The 18,116-nt window shown below is 36.8% G+C and overlaps 2 protein-coding genes across 3 annotated transcripts in view; one reads left to right on the top strand and one right to left on the bottom strand.

The window, feature by feature from the left end:
• Positions 1 to 18,116, top strand: part of FBXL13 (F-box and leucine rich repeat protein 13) — a 280,181-nt gene that overhangs the window by 115,076 nt on the left and 146,989 nt on the right. The gene's annotated exons all lie outside the window — the stretch shown is intronic.
• The window catches only part of LRRC17 (leucine rich repeat containing 17), a 40,171-nt gene continuing 33,390 nt past the window's right edge, over positions 11,336 to 18,116 (bottom strand). Inside the window, exons 4-5 of the mRNA XM_008055120.2 lie at positions 17,375 to 17,530; positions 11,336 to 12,088 (exon numbers count right to left, since the gene is read on the bottom strand). Coding sequence (XP_008053311.1) covers positions 11,691 to 12,088; positions 17,375 to 17,530 — 554 coding nt within the window. The 3' untranslated portion in view covers positions 11,336 to 11,690. The remainder of the gene's footprint in view (positions 12,089 to 17,374; positions 17,531 to 18,116) is intronic.

Genomic DNA, 18,116 nt, shown 5'->3' with positions numbered 1-18,116 from the left:
AAGGAAAAATGAGAACACTATGGAACAAACATTCCATGAGGTCATGCAAGAAAATGTTCTATATCTTGCTAGAGAGGTGATCATTCAAGTGCAAGAGAGTCAGAGAACCTCCTCAAGACATCACATGAGAAGACTATCCCCAAGACACATAGTAATCTGCCTCCACAAAGTAACCCTGAAAGAAAAAAATCCTAAAGGCAGCAAGAAAGAAAGATTGAACTACCAGCCAGGGAAGACCCATCAGAATTGCTCCAGACTTATCTGTAGAAACACTACGAACCAGAATAGACTGGAGTCCAATTTTTAATGTTTTTAAAGAGAAGCAATTCCAGCCAAGAATTTCCTATCCCACCAAGGTAAACTTCATCAGTGAAGGAGAATTAAAATTCTTCTCAGACATACAATCCCTAAGAGAACATGCTGCCTCCAGACCAGCCCTTCAGGAGACACTTAAGAAGGTGTTTAAAACAGGAAAAAAAAAAAAAAGGAATGGTCATACATATCACAAAAGTACAGGCAAGCACAGAGTTCACAGAGTATACAAAGCACTCACAAAAATGAAAATACACACACATATAAGTAAAAAGGAAGTAAAGCAACCTCCTAAGAGCCCTATGGCAGGGATAAACTCATATTTCAATAATCAATTTGAATGTGAATGGATTAAATGTGCTACTAAAGAGACATCGAGTGGCAAACTGGAAAATGAAGCATGACCCAACAGTATACTGCTTCTAGGAGACTCACCTCACTGCAAAGGACACCCACAGGTTCAAAGTTGGGGACTTGAAAATGGCCTTCCAGGCAAATGGAAAACAGAAGAGAACAGGAGTAGCTCTTCCGATCTCAGACAAAGCAGACTTCACACCATCCAAAATTAAAAAGGACACAGAAGGACGTTACATAATGATAAAAGTCTCAATCCACCAGCAAGAAATATTCATCTGAAACATATATGCACCCAACGTAGGAGGACCAGGTTTTATAAAACAACTACTAAGTAAGCTAATAAAGGACTGATTCTCATACAATCCTAGTCGGAGATCAAAACACATTACTAACAGCTTTAGATAGATCATTGAGGCAAAAAACCAACAGGGAGATCCAGAACCTTAACTCAATGCTTGATCAAATAGATTTAATAGACATCTATAGAATACTCCACCCAACATCTACAGAGTATACATACTCTAAGATCAATCACATTTTTGGACATGAATAAAGCATGAATAAATTTCAAAAGATCAAAATAATACTGTGCACCATCTCAGATCACAGTTGAATAAAAATAAATATCATCACCAACAGGATCCCCACAACATACCAAGACATGGACACTAAACAGCATGCTACTGAATGACTTCTGGGTCAACACAGAATCAAGACAGAAATAAAAAGTGTCCTGGAAAGAAAGGAAAACCAAGACAAATCTTATCAGAACTTCTTGGATTCCTTGAAAACAGTATTAAGAGGAAGATTTATAGTATTGCATGCACACATCAAGAAAACATAAACATCACAAGGCTAATGTCACACCTAAAGGAGCTACAAAGGCAAGATCATCTAAATCCTAACTTCAGCAGAAGAATTCAGATCCCAAGATAAAATCACAATTGCAGGATATAGAAGACAAAAATATCATAGAAAAGATCAACAGGATAAAAAACTGGTTCTTTGAAAGGATAAGTAAGATTGGTGGACCCTTGTCCAAATTGACTAAAAGAAAGAGAATGTTCAAATAAACATCATGAGAAATGCAAAAGGCTAAGTCACAACTGACCCTGAAGAAATTCAAAAGATTATCAGAGATTATCAGAAATTACTATGAGCACTTGTATGCAAATAAACTAGAAAACCTAAAGGAAAGGGAGGACTTTTTGACATCACACAACCTCCCAAGGTTGAAATAAGAAGAAATTGAAATTCTAAACAGACCAGTAACAATCAACTCAGTCATAAGAAATCTCCCTGCCAAAAAAAGCGCCCAACCAGATGGCCTCCTAGCTGACTTCTGTAAGACATACAAGGAGGAGCTGATACCAATCTTATTGAAAATATTCCAAGCAATTGAGAAGGATAGACTTCTCCCCAACTCATTTTGTGAAGCTAACATCATAATGATATCCAAACCCAGGAAAGACCCAACAAGGAAAGAGAATTACAAGCCAATTTCCTATATGAACATAGAGGCAAAAAGTCTCAACAAGATTCTAGAAAGTCAAGGATCATCCACCTTGACTAGGTGGGCTTCCTTTCTGGGATTCAGGGCTGGTTCAACATTCACAAGCCCATAAACGTAATTAAGCACATTAACAGATTTAAAACCAAGAACCACATAATTATATCATTAGATACAGAAAAGGCATTCTACAAAATCCAGCATCCCTTTTTGATAAAAACCCTTGAGCACTAGGTATAGAAGAAACATTCCTCACAACAGTAAGAGCCATTTATGATAAACCCACAGCCAACATTTTGCTCAGTGGGCAGAAGCTGGAAGCATTCCCTCTAAGAACAGGAACAAGACTGGAATGCCCACTCTCACTCCTCCAGTTCAACATAGTGCTAGAAGTCCTAGCCAGAGCAATCAAGTAAGGGAAGGAAGTCAGGGGTATCCAAATAGGAAAAGAGGAAGTTAAGCTATCCCTCTTTGTGGACAATATGATTCTATACTTTGGAAAACCTAGGGAGTCTATAAAAAGCCTCCTTGTACTGATAAATGACTTTGATAAAGTCTCAGGTTACAAAAATCAATGTGCAAAAGACAATTGCATTACTATACACCAGCAACAAGCAGGTGGAGAACCAAATAAAAAGCACAATCCCATTCACAATGGCCACAATAAATTTTTTTAAACATATTTTTTATTTTAAAATTGTGGGGCACAGTTAAGGGTTAGGTATACAAATATGCATTGTGCAGGTACCCTTGTTGATGAGGTGTGCCCCCCGTCCCCAGATAGATATTGACTATCGTTAATCCCACCTCCCTTCCCCTCCCTGCCCCCCCCCCACAGTTTCCTGCCACTGTCAATCCTTTTCTTATAGTATTACGTAGTTGTTCAAGGTCCACTTATGGATGAGAACATGTGATACTCAGATCTTTGTTTCTGTGAGAGATCACTCAGTATTATAAACTCCAATTCCATCCAAGTTGCTGTGAAATGCATGATTTTGTTCTTTTTTATGGCTGTATAATATTCCATTGTGTATATGTACCACATTTTAAAAATTCAATCCTCTTTTGATGGACAGCATGGTTGGTTCCATGATCTTACTATTGTGAACAATGCTGAGATAAACATACGTGTGCAGATACCTTTTTTAATAGAGTGATTTGAGTTCTTCAGGGTATATTCCCAGTAGGGGGATTGCAGGGTCATATGGAAGGTCAATTTTTAGAGCTTTTAGGAATCGCCACACTGCTTTCCACAGAGGTTGCACTAGTTTACACTTCCACTAACAGTGTAGAAGTGTTCCCTTTCACCACATCCTCTCCGGCATCTGTTATTTTTTGAGTTATTGATAATTGCCATTCTGACTGGAGTTAGGTGGTATCTCAGTGTAGTTTTAATTTGCATCTCCTTGATGATTAGTGAGGTTGAACATTTCTTCATGTGTCTGTTGGCCGCTCATATGTCTTCCTTTTAGAAATGTATGTTCATATCTTTTGCCCACTTTGTAATGGGGTTGTTTGTTTTTTTCTTTTCAGCACGTTTGAGTTCCTTATAAATCTAAGTTGTTAGGCCTTTGTCAGACATGGAGTTGGCAAATACTTTACCCAGTCTGTGGGCTGTCTCCCTCCTCTCTTGATAGTTTCTTTGGTTTTGCAGAAGCTTGTCAGTTTAATGAGGTCTCATTTATCTATCTTATCTCTTATGGCCTGTGCGTTTCGAGATTTGTTCAGGAATTGGATGCCAGTTCCAATTTCAATAAGGGTGTGTCCTGCATTTTCTAAAGTTCTTATGGTCTGAGGTTTTACATTTAGGTTTCTAATCCATTTAGAATTAATTTTTGTGTATGGGGATAGATAGGGATCTTGTCTGAATCTTCTGCATGTGGTCAGCCAGTTTTCCCAGCACCATTTACTGAATAGGTTCTCCTCTCCCCAGTGGTAGGTGGTGGAGGCTTTGTCGAAGAATAAAATTTTTAAAAGATGAAATACCTTGGCATCCACCTAACCAGATAAAGTTAAAGACCTTCCTGATGAGAACTACAAAATTATGCTCAAAGAAATCAAGGATGGCACAAACAAATGGAAAAACATTTCATGCTCATGGATCGGAAGAATAAATATTGTCAAGGTGTCTGTTCTACCCAAGGCAATATACAGATTCAATGCAATACTCATCTACCAACATTGTTTTTCTCAGACCTGGAAATGGCAATACAGAAGTTCATATGGAAACAAAAAGGAGTACAAATAGCCAAAACAATTCTCAGCAAAATGAACAAAGCAGGAGGTATCGCACTTCCAGACTTTAAACTTATTACAAAACTACAGTAACCAAGACAGCCTGGTATTGGTATAGGAATTGGCACATAGATCAATGGAACAGGAGAGAGATTCCAGAAGCAATAACATGGTCTTTCAACCGACTCATCTTCAGCAGTGCCACCAATAACAACTACTAGGGAAAGGAGACCATATTTAGCAAGTGGTGCTGGGATAACTGGCTGACCACAAGCAGAAGAATGAAACTGGATCCTTACCTATCACCATATACAAAAATCAACTCAAAATGGATTGACAACCTAAATATACAACCTCAAACTATAAGAATCCTAGAAGAAAACATAGAAAACACCCTTATGTACATCAGAGTAGGCAACAAATTCTTGACCAAGAACCCAAAAATGAATGCCATAAAAACTAAGATAGACAAGTGGAATTCATCAAACTGAAAAACTTTTGCACAGCAAAAGAAACCATCAAGAGAGTAAAGGGACAACCCACAAAATGGGGAAAAAAATTGCAAATTATGCTGCTGACAAAGGCCTAACATCAAGGATCTACAAGGAACTCAAATGAAGTGAAAGGTGAAAAAAAACCCCAATAAAAAGTTAACAAAGGATACAAACAGACAGTTCTTAAAAGATAAGATACAAGCAACAACAGACACATGAAAAACTGCTCAGCCTCATTAATTATCAGAGAAATGCAAATCAAAACTACAATGAGATACCAACTAACTTTGGTAAGGATGACTATCATTAGTAAGTCAAAAAACAGCAGATTCTGGCGCAGGTACAGAGAAAAGGGAACAAACACTTCTACACTGTTGGTGGGAGAGCAAGCTAGTTCAACCTCTATGGAAAGCAGTGTGGCAATTCCTAAGAGAACTAAAAATTAAACTTGCATATAATCCAGCAATCCCTCTCCTGGCAATATACCCAGAGGAACATAAATCTGTCTACCAAAAAGACACCTGCACTCACATGTTTATTGCTGCACTATTCATAATAGCAAAAATATGGAACCAACCCCACTGCACGTTGATAGTGGACTGGATAAAGAAAATGTGGTACATATACATGATGGAGTACCATGTAGCCATAAAGAGGAACAAAATCATGGCCTTCACAGCAAACTGGATGGAGTTGGAGATCATAGTACTAAGTGAACTATCGCAGAAACAAAGAATTGAATACCACATGTTCTCATAAGTGGGTCCTGAACATTAGTCACATTATCACAAGAGAGGGATCAGCAGTTGCTGAGCACAACTAGAGGAGGGAGGAAGGATAGCAGTGGGCATGTGACAACACAAAGCGTACCCGGTCCACTAGCGGGGGAGTGGGGCCAGTTAGAAGCCCAAACTTAGCCTGCATGCAGCCTACTTATGCAGTTAATCCTCATTTGCATCCCACATCTCTATAATGAAATAAAAAGAAATAAAATAAAAATTTTAAAAAAAGAACTTCTTTTTAAAGGGTGAATGATTTTTGCTGTATTTTTAGGGGACTCCCCCAAATAACTGGAATTTACTTATAACAAATTGTGTTTTATTCTTACATTTTTAAACTTCAATCACCTTCAAAGTACTCTTTGTTGCAATACGTTTATTGAGATGCTTTTTTCACTACTCAAAACAGTTTTTGAACTCATCAATTTTGATGACTTAGTGCTTCTGTCGTTTTTTGTTTCACCTCTTTCACATCGGCAAAATGTTTCTCTTTGAGGATTCTTAATCTGGAGAAACAAAAGAAAGTTGCTTGGGGCATGATCACGTGAATAGGGAGGGTGGGCCATGGAGATCATGTTGTTTTTGATGAAAAGCTGCTGAACACTCAGCATAATGTGGGAAGGTTGTTCTTGTAAATCACCCATCATGAAATGGGCAAACACGTTGGAAGAATCTCTAGAAAAATACAATGAAGCTAAACACAGCTCCTCACAGCAATGCTAGCTGCTACATAGATGCTGATGGGTTCCTAGAACACATACCTAGCAGGGGAAGCCTATACAATAAGGGGCCCACCCTCCAAATAATAATTTCATTTCTTTGGGTCCCCTGCATATATACCACATTTTGTTTATCCATTCTTCCCTCAGTAGACACAAAGTTTGTTTCCATCTTTTAGCTATTGTGAACATTGCTATGTGAATATGGGTATTTAATAAGTAACTTTATTTTCATTGATTCTGTTGTTTTTCTATTCTCTATTTTATCTCCACTCGATCTTGATTATTTTGATTGCCTTGGGTTTTGTTTGCTCTTCTTTTTCTATTTTCTTAAGGTGGAAGGTTAACCTTTCAGTCTATCTTTTCTTTTTTAAAATGAGCTTTATTTTTCAGAGAAACTTTAGACTCTTAGTAAAATTGATCAGAAGGTAGAGAGACTTCTCATATACCCCCTCCTCTATACATACACAGCCTCCCCACTATCAATATTACCCACCAAAATGGTATGTTTGTTAACAATTGATGAAACTACATTTATACATTATTATAACTCAAAACCCATATATACATTAGGGTTCTCTTGGTGTTGCACATTCTATGAGTCTGGAAAAAATTGTAGTGACATAGATCCATCATTATATTATCATACCTAGTAGTTTAATTCCTCTAAGTATCCTCTGTGCTCTGTCTGGTCATCTTTCCGGTCCTCACTCTTTTCTGGCAACTACCAATTTTTTATTGTCTGTATAGTTTTGCTTTTTCCATAATGTCATACAGTTGGAATCACACAGTATGTAACCTTTTCAAATTGGCTTCTTTCACTCAGTAATGTGCATTTAAGTTTCCTCTTTGTCTTTTCATGGCTTGAAAGCTTATTTCTTTTTAGTGTTGAATAATATATTATTGTCTGCATGTAACACAGTTTATTTATCCATTTACTATTGAATATCATCTTGGTTGCTTCCAAGTTTTGGTAATTATGAATTAATTTGCTGTAGGAATTCATGTGCAGGTTTTTGTATGGACATAAGTGAAAACTTTTTTGGATAGATATCAAGATATGGGAAGAATTTGTTTAATTTTGTAAGAAAGTGCCAACCTGTCTTCCAAATTGGCTGTACCATTTTATATTCTCATCAGCAAAATGAGAGTTCCTACTGCTCTATATCTTCTCCAGTATTTGGTGTTGCTAGCATTCTAGATTTTGGCCATTCTAATATTTGTGCAGCGGTATCTTATTGCTCTTTTAATGTACATTTCCCTGATGACATTTGATGTGGAGCATCTTCTCATATGCTCCTCTTTCTAGTGAGGTATCTGTTAAGGTGAAAACTAGGTTGTTTTCTTATTGTTGAGTTTTAAGATTTCTTTGTATATTTTGGATAAAAGTCCTTTGTCAGATGTGTGATTGGCAAATATTATTTCCTACCTTTTGACTTGTCTTTTCATTTTCTTGATTTATCTTTGTAAATGTAGGCATTTACAACTATAACCTTCTCTAGATTTTTTTTACATGCTTCCACATAAAGATTTTTCCTGATGCTTAGATACAAGGTACACTGGGAAGTTTGGGGTGGATAGAAAATGGGTAACATGAGGTTGTAGTTTGTGTAGAGAGTGCAAAGAGGGTTAACTTATGAAAATGTCTAAGTAAAATTCTCTATTTTGCCCTGAGCATATTGACCATATGTTCATTATAGTAGATTATGATTTATCTTATACAGGTCACATATATAAGATATATAATTTTATATTTGTATCTGAGATCAAGATAGCCTAAAGATATATTTTGTTTTAAATTTTAAAAATATTTTGTTGTATATTTTTAAAATATTTTATTTGGCTGGCATGGTGACTCACACCTGTAATCCCAGCACTTTGGGGGGCCAAGGCAGGAGGATTACTTTAGAACAGGAGTTTAAGACCAGCCTTAGCAACATAGCAAGGCCCCACCTCTATTTTTTTTTGAAAATATATTTTATTTAATAGTACTTGGAAGTGTAATTCTTTGTACAAATGTCTCGATCACAGAAACAATTAAGCATGCAAGTCTGAGTAAACTTTGATTTTTTTTTAAGAAAGTAAATGTAATATCTGTCTTATTTGGGGGAATCTTTAAAAATTTGTCAAAGATTATTTATTAAAACCCATTTTAATTCCAGCAACCATGACTGTAACAAAGAGATGTCTTAGCTCTTTCACTCCCCTCCTCCAGCTTAGATCAGTTCATTTATTGATGTGTCTAGAATTACATACACTTTTGGCAAGAAGTTTGGTTTTCTGTTGGTTAGATTAAAGATAAATATTGGTTGCTCTTTTGGACTGTTTGGCTGACTGGATACAACAGTTGTAATTCTTAAGTCAATAAAGTTTTAGATGAAAATTAACTTCAGAATGTTATCTTAAAATATTTAAAAGCCAGATGAGGGTACAGGTTTACAGAATTTAGGCAAGTAGGTTCCCATCACTGAATTGCTTCTATTTGACAGAGCAGGAAACTTATCAGATTTCTCAGAAACAGACACAAAGTGATCCAGGGCATAGGCTCCAGAGAAAAGAAGGGTAAGTAAATGAAAAAGCTGGGCTGCTTAAAGTTAAATATCTTTCTCAAATGACTAGGTATTAGTTCAGGGCTAGCTCAGGTTTAGGACTCAGGACTCAGGAAGCCTCAATTTAGTAAATTTTGCTTACTTGAAAGCAATCAGAGAATCTTAGGACTAGTAGGAAAATTTAAAGAAAAGCTTATTTTATCCAAATACTCAAGTGATATGTTCAAATATGTATATTTCAGGATAATCATATTTTGAATATTATAAAATATACCTATATTTTAATTTCATGAACTTCATTAGTTTTTTGAACAGAAGAGTCCAAAGGCAAATTATTAGAGTAACTATCACGTAAGAAATTGATAGAGGTGTCTAAGTGTTCATTTCATCATGGATCAACTATGTTTCCCTGAAAAAGTACAAACTCTGATGCAGAGAAGGGGAAAATCTTAAGTTTTCAAAAATGTACTTCAATTCTGACCCTGAGAGATATTGGCATCTTCCACTGACTTCTTTTTTGAATGGGCTGGATTAATTTCTATTTCCATGAGTTCCAGAACTTTGTTTACAAATAGATCCCTGAGGACGATTAAATTGTACATAAAAAAAATCAATAAAATCTCCAACCAGCCTTAAACCAGAGAACAACTTGGGTCCTTTCCCTGAATTAGATTTAGTATCATTTCATTCCAGAATCCTCTTGCCCCAAGTGTGATCTTTCTGTCTCCTACTGAGGTCACACCAGGCTTTTTCTATCATCAGATCTTAACTTTTTCAGGTCTGTGTCCTAAATATTTCCCTCTGAGGCTCATGGAACAATAATAAATGAGTTTGTGACATCTCTTTGGTAACACTCCAAATTTAACAGCTGGCTTTCATGACTCAGTGAACAATGTGGGGATTTTATTTGAGAATCAGTATCTCTTAGTTTCCACCTCTGACTCAAACACTGGTAAAATGGGCAGAGTAGTTAGTACTTCACAATTCTGAGTCATTTCCTGAAGAACCAGGAATTCTGACAGTTCTTCCAGCTTCCCATTCTCCTACTTTCCTATGCATATTAATGCAGATTTAAACATCTTGGACCAAAGACTCTCTCATGCCAACTTCCCCCAGGGGTGCTCCTGCAGAGAAAGGTTTAATCTTCCTCTTGGGGATCTGGTTCTGGAAGTCCTGATGCCAGGCAGCCATGGATAAGGGTAACTTTTAGAGTGCCCTGCAGCCCTACATAGGAAAAAGGTCTTAAGCAGGTTTGAATCCTGGCTCTGTCACTTGCCAGCTGTGTGACCTTGTCCCAAGTTACTTAAACTCTAAGCTTTGGATTCTTCCATAAAAGACAGATAATATTATCTACCTCAGAGTGATCCTGCAAGATCTAGAAGTGAAATATGTGACATTCTTAACACAGTGACTAGCATCTGGTAGGTGCTTAAAAATTGCTCAGTACCATTTGTCACATACCATCCTCCATGCCTTGAGAGTTTGTGCTAATATCGAATAAGACAGTTATTTGCTAAACTTTGTAGGAATACGTTGGTACAAGAAATGAAAACATATTCAACTTAGTGTGAAAAGAAAATCTGTATAAAAAAGAAAAAGTAGTGTTGCACTAGGGATATGAATACATTTCTTTTCACTTTATCTTTCTCTTTACGTAGACCACAAGCAGCTATATAAGTGCAACCTGATGGGGTGAGGGATTTAAAGTCTCCACGGACTTCTTTTTCTGGTGATCTGTTTCTCTATGTGAGCTAATTTTAACCTGCAAACCCAAATCATGGGCCTTCTCTTGGGTATCCCTTCCACTTCCTCAGTGGCTACTCATATTTCCTGTTTTTTGTTTTGGCTTCATTCCACATACTGGCTCTGAATTCCAGTTTCATCCTTTGTTTTATGCTTCTTGACGTATTAGCTTGGCAGGAAGGGCTCAGGCCTTTTCCTACTGACAGGTGACTTCTCAGTTTAAGCTCTGCTCGACAAACAAAAAACAGTGCTGTTTCCACATTCCCCAGTGTTCTTACCTCTTCAGGCCCATGATTCACACCATCTACAGCTATTTCTGAGTCCTGTCTTCTGACTAGCTTACAATATAATTCTCACATTCTCTACTTATTACTTATGAAATTCGGGTCTAGCTTGAAAGTTGTTTTTGTTTTTTTTTTTACAAGGAACAGTGAAGAGTAGTTGAGAATTGGGATTTCCTAAGACGTTATTTTAGAAGTTAGAAATGGAAATACGTTTAGTGCATAAACCGATTTACTGAAAAAAGGCAGTGAAGTGGGCAGTGGAGAGAGAGAACAACATTTAATTATGACTAAACATTTGTATCTAATCATCTTGATCATATTTAGGTATGTACAAACAGCTATCAAAAGGCATGTAAAAATGAATCAAGTTTTTTTATTATCAAAAAGCAATAAAAACATTTATACAGCACATTATGAAACTCTAATGCCATCATGAGAACCCAACTCCTGTGGGCTACCAGTGTGGAATTGCGTGTCGCCAGAGGCTGCTCGGCAAATGGACAGGCAAGCAGGATGAGAAGATTCTCTTGATTACTATAAGTGTCACAATAATCATTATAGTAATAATTAAAGAAAGCTTCCTTTAGCTGGATAACCCTGCATAAATAGGCAACACTGTTAATCAAAATGTAAACATGGTTTTCTAACACCAGCATGGCAGATACAAAACTAGTCACAACCAGAACAGTTTATTTTAACAGAACTATGTTATCCCACTATAGTAATTCTTACACTTTGCTTCTTTGCCATGTGATCCTTATGTATTTTTTCCCATTCATCATCTTCCATATCCTGGTCAAATGTCTCAGGGTATGCTGGCAACTTGTCTTTTGGGCATTCTTCATAGTAACTTCGAACATATTTTCCTACAGACCACCCTTTGTATTCTTCTGGCATTTTGCATTCCAGGCCATTATAATGGACATTGTAGTGATGCTTTAACCAGTAGTAGAGGTAGTGGATGTTGTAGTCACATCTCCAAGGGTTATCTCTGAGCCACAGGAGTTTCAAAAAATACAAGTCTTCTAATACTCCGTAGTCAAAGTTTTGTAGACTGTTGTTTGATAAATCTAACTCTTCTAAATGTGTGAGCCCTAAAAAAGCAGCTAGGAACAGAAAATATTTATTAAACCAACGAGTAATCGAGTTAATACAACTTTATGGTATATAAAAAAGACAAGTACTTATTAAAAATAAGAGACAATTCTTCCTGTTGAAAATAAAGGGAGAGATTTTTCTTCTTTTTCTCAGGGTATTTACTTCAGAAAACTTGTAACTGTAAGTATTTTCTCTTCTCTTTGAAATGTCTTTAAGCCTTTTGGAGACTTGACAGGCCTTTTGTTACCTTTATGACCCAGGAGCATCTTTCTGTAGGACCTGGCAACCATCTCTTTGACATATAAACATCAAGGAAGATAGCGCCACGTCTCCCAGTTTCTGTGAGAGGGTGGAAACCTAACTTTGGTAGTCACTTTGCTTCCAGTTTCAAAACTACCTTCTGTCATAAGGATACAAGTTGTTTTTTTTTTAATCTGAATAAGGCCAATAAACTAACACAGATAGTCTCCCCATTTGCCAGGTAAAGTGAGGATGAACTATGTGTGACAGAAAGTGTTGTCAAGTCCTCTTACTTGAGGGTTAGTTATTGTTTGTATTGCAAACAATATATATGCAAGTGGTAGTATCTGCTTGGCTATATGAGGGGGTAAGATTTCTTTTGTCTTTGTGTTCTGGTTTAATGTTTAATCAATAATAAAATTGTTTACTTTCTTTGCTACCTTGTGGAGAGGATTTTTGGTTTGAAAGAATATTTTGTTTTAAATTATATTTTCCCACTGTATATGTATCTAAATGCAAAATTTGGAAATACATTTTTACTAAAACAAAGCATTTCCCTTGATTAGTGTGACTAAAATACAAATATTTTATTTGAGCAATAGGTTTTAAGTTAGCTCTTTAAAAATGTATTTTGGGCTCGTGTATTTTTGCATACTTACTGGAAAGATGCCACAAAAAAAGAGGCACAAATTAGGAAATTATTTCACACGTAAGACATAAACGCAGAAAAAATGAAAAATGTGCCTTGTGATGATTTGACAGCTCCCTAGGATATCAGTAAACTTTGAAAATGCCTAGAAAACAACTTTTCCCCACTTTGGGGGAAGGGATTCTATTTCCGTAAAGTCCCAAAACAATTTTTTCCAATGTTTTGAAAACATCTGGTTGTATTTTGGCAAGCTGTGGTAGCTATCAACTTTGAATACATATGTATTTAATTTTGCTGGAGGGTGGGTAATTAAAACCAATATTAAGTATTTAACACAAAATAAAACAGCAAAAAGCTTTTTTTCTTCTCCAAGAGTGAAGAAATCTATACCTAGATTATCCCTATTTCAGTTTATATGGATGGGCAGATACTCTAGAAATAGATTGTTTCAAATCTATTTGCTTCTATTTCAAACATTATCTCATTATTGTTTTAAAATATCCTTGGTAGAGCATAGTGTCCTTATTTTGAATTTGGAAAATATGCTGTCATACCAATACCATTAACTATTTTCATATTATCTATTCTCAGGAAAACCCATAATTCCCCCTTTAAAAATGCTTTCTATTTTGGTGTAAAGCAGTGGCTTGGTGGTAGATGACAAAAGGTCAGCCCTTGTGATGACAGTTCTGAAAACATTGGATTTTTTTTTCATTTGCTAAAATTCTGTGAGTAAATGATGTCACAAATTTACTTTTCTTAAAACAAGTCAGCCCTTCATTGTTACTTAAACCATATATATTCATGCATTTGCAAAAGCTAGTTTTCATGTTTCTTAAAGGAGGTAACAACTGCTAGTAGGGTATCTTCTTTCTCTTTTCCACAATAATGTCTGGCATTTTATTATTTATTTATTTATTTATTTATTTATTTTAATTTTTGAGTTGGCGTCTCACTCCGTCGTCCAGGCTGGAGTGCCACGGCCCACCCCAGTGTCAACCTGCCGGGCTCAGGCAATCCTTCCTCCTCAGCCTTCCAAGTAGCAAGAACTACAAGTGCATGCTACCACGCCTGGCTAATTTTTTATTTATTGTAGAGATGAGGTATTGCCAAGTTGCCCGGGCTGGTCTCAAACCTCCGGGCTCAGGCAATTTACTCGCCTCAGCCTTCCAAAGTGCTGGGATTACAGGCTGAGCCACAGAACCCGGCCAATGTCTGGCATTTTATGAAATGTTATTCTTGTCCTTTAAATTCTGGTGACTTGTTCTGCATCTGTATACTTAATAGCAAAAATCATCAAAGTAAGTCTATTTACAGTGTTTCATCTCAAAGACCCCCAAAAATACAAAAGGTCTTTTATTTTAAAACTTCTTTGGGTCATTTTGCCTTATTTAAGTGCTTAGATACTTTTTTGTTCCAGAAGACAAAGGTGCTTGGTGTTTGGTAGGTGCTTAATACGTAATTGCTAATGTAGAAAATACTTTCCTGGGACTGAATTGAACAAAGGAAAAAACAAAAATACCACTACTGACGATAGAGATCTTTGTGTGTCAACAAGGAAAACACATTAGGTGAACAAGATTAAGGGTCTTCAGGGGATCCTTAGTATAGAATAGGAATCCCCACAATTATGGGAATTTCATAACTATGAAAATATCAGTTATAGGAAATGTGTAAAAAATTTCACTAGAAGTAAGACAAGTTCATTCTGCAGTATTACCTGTCTCTGCATTGTCTTCTCATTTTTCTCTAGTTTTCTTTATACACTGTAGTTCTGTTATAATTAAAACATTGTTGCACTATTATTCACCACTTTAATACACTGAACTTAAGCCATATAATAGCTAACATTTTAGTTTAGTTTAGAGAGAACTTTAAAATTTCTTTGCATTAATACTTTTGATAGTTGGAAAGCTATGGTTTTGATTTTGAATGACAGCATCAGAAGGAAACTAGACACTTGCCTAGGGACCTTTGACATAGCATGCTTGTCCTGCGATCTTTGCTTCTCATGGCCCAGGAGGGTGTCTCCACCTCCAGATTCTTCACCCTGTGATCTTGCTTTGTGGAGACTGGATACCAGTGACTGGCCTGCACACTAATGTAAAAATTACTTCATTTGGGAGTGTGGTACATATACAAGATGGAATATTATGCAGCCATAAGAAGGACAAAGTTATGGACTTCACAGCAACTTGGATGAATTTAGAGTCCATAACATTGAGTGATTTGTCACAGAAACAAAGAACTGAATACCACGTATTCTTACTCATGAGTGGACCCTGAACGTTTACCATAATACTATAAGAAAGGGATTGGCAGTAGCAGGAAGCTGCCAGAGGAAGGAGGGGGGTACATGACATTAACAAGGGTACCTGATCACAAACCAGACAAAGTGGGGACCAAAGGGAGGCCCAAACTTTACCTATACGATGATCACTTGTATACCTAATCCTGAATTGTACCTCACATCTTTGAAATAATTTATCAAGCTCATTTTTTGCCAGAGGCTTTGCTTAGCAAATGGGGAAAACATTTGAAGGACGAAAAAGATAATTGATTTTGGTCTAGGATTAGATATAATATGTTGACTCTGGTTTGAGCACATTTTATTTTAATTTATGAGCTTGGTGTTTAGCAGTTTGTTTCCAGTTTATTCTAAACAAGTCAGGGCTTAATGAATAGCAAAGAAAATGTCCAAATCTGAATTTCTCTTTAAAAATCACTATGTTTAGCATATTATTATTATTGTTGTTGCTGTTGTTTTAGTTAGAGTCTCACTCTGTCACTTAGACTGGAGTGCAGTGGCCACTCCTGGTCACTGCAGCCTCAACCTGCTGCTGGTTCTGGCGGTCTTTCTGCCTCAGCCTTCCAAGTAGCTGGAACTACAGGTGTGCACTGCCACGCCCGGCTAATTTTTTGATTTATTGTAGAGATGTGGTCTCATCAAGTTGCCCAGGCGGGTCTCGAACCCTTGGGCTCAGGCAATCCACTCATCTCAGCCTTCCAAAGCGCGGGATTACAGGCTGAGCCACCGAACCCGGCTGTTTAGAATATTATTAACCACTTGCCACATATTCTTATTTTTTAAAAAAATCTATCCTACAAAACACTATTTGGGCTAACTGAATAAATGTTGGGGTACAATTCAGGATTAGGTATACAAGTAGTCATTGTATAGGTAATGTTTGGGCCTCCCTTTGGTCCCCACTTCACCTGGTTTGAGATCAGGTACCCTTATTAATGTTGTGTTCCCCCATCTCCTCTGGCAGTTTCCCACTACTGCCAATCCTTTTCTTATAGTATTATTGTACCCTACATCTTTAAAATAAACTTTTTTAAAAAATTACTTTTCGTTACTGGCTGGGCATGGTGGTTCATGCCTGCCTATAATCCCAGCACTCTGGGAGGTGAAGGATTGCTTGAGATCAGGAGTTTAAGGTCAGCCTGGGCAACATAGCAATACCTCATCTCTATAAAATAAAAATAAGAAAATTAGCCAGTCATAGTAGTGCATGCCTGTAGTCCCAGCTACTTGGGAGGCTGAGGAGGGAGGATTGCCTGAACCCAGGAGATTGAGGCTGTGATGAGCCATGGTTGTGCCACTGCACTTCAGCCTGGGTAACAGAGTAAGACCTTGACTCAAATAAATAAGATAAATAAATAAAATAAAATAAATTACATTACATTATTAATAGTATTAACATTCATCTTCATAATTAGAACTTCCCAAATGGAAGTAGCATGGAGAAGGCACATGTATATGTCACAAATCTGATTAATATTGCAGGAATTCTCAATATTCCAATTTTCCAATTCCAGTGTGTTTACTTAATTTACCAAGCTCATTTTTCACCAGAGTCTTTGCTTAGCAAATGGGGAAAAGATTTGAAGGATGAAAATGATAATTGGTTTTGATCTAGGATTAAATATAATATGTTGGCTCTGGTTTGAGCACATTTTATTTTAATTTATGAGCTTGGTGTTTAGCAGTTTATTTCCAGTTTATTCTAAACAAGTCAGGGCTTAATGAATAGCAAAGAAAATTTCCAAATCTGAATTTCTCTTTAAAAATCACTATGTTTAGCATATTATTGACCACTTGCCACATATTCTTTTTTTTCTTTTTTTTTTTAAATCTATCCTACAAAACACTATTTGGGCTAACTGAATAAATGTTTATTTATATATAGTATTACATACTTCACAAAGGATCATTTTGTCAAATATTTCTGAGTGCCAAACATGCCCTAATTTAAGTGTCATGTTTAATTAAAATTTGTACTTTTTATTACTTAGTTTAGATTTTTTTTTTTTTACTAAATTATATTTACTATAAAAGTTGCCATAGGAAAAAAATCACAGAACATGTTACCCATCTAAAGAGCTATTCAGTAGAACTTACCAGGATCTATGAATTCAATATCATTGCTGCTGAGGTTTAATTTCTTTAGTTCATGAACATCTTCAAATGCCTTCGGTCGAAGTTGGTTGATTTTATTGTATGACAAGTCAAGTTTAACAATATCTGGAGGGATGTTGTTTGGAACTTTTTTCAACTCTGGAAAAAGTAATAATATTTAGGTTATCGTGCTCCTCTTGCCCCTGTTTTCTCTATCACTTTTATACCTGTGTGATTGAAGAATTGGCTCCTAAAAACAAAGGGGGAGCTGAGCTTGGTGGTTCAGCCTGTAATCCTGCGCTTTGGGAGGCTGAGGTGAGTGAATTGCCTGAGCCTGTGGGTTCGAGACCCGCCTGGGTAACTTGGCGAGACCTCATCTCTACAATAAATCAAAATATTAGCCGGGCGTGGTAGCGCGCACCTGTACTTCCAGCTACTTGGAAGGCTGAGGCGGAAGGATTGCTGGAGCCCGGCAGGTCGAGGCTGCAGTGGCCAGGAGCGGCCACTGCACTCCAGTCTGGGCGATGGAGTGAGACTCCAACTCAAAAACAACAACAACAACAAAAAAAAAAAAAACAAAGGGGAAAAGGGAATGTAAAGTCAAAGAAAACCGGTATGAACAAGACTCAGCATGCACTAAATTCCATTAAAGCCCAGAGAATCACCCAATGGCTTCCCATCTCACTATGAGTAAAACCAGAGTCCACACTAAGGCCCTGTTTTAGAAAGCAGCCTGTTTATCAGG

The sequence above is a fragment of the Carlito syrichta genome, unplaced genomic scaffold, assembly GCF_000164805.1.
Source record: "Carlito syrichta isolate Samal-C Ts95f unplaced genomic scaffold, Tarsius_syrichta-2.0.1 Scaffold301691, whole genome shotgun sequence".
NCBI classification, from domain to species: Eukaryota; Metazoa; Chordata; class Mammalia; order Primates; family Tarsiidae; genus Carlito; species Carlito syrichta.
Note: the sequence above shows the minus strand (reverse complement) of the source record. Positions and strands in the feature narration are given on the sequence as shown.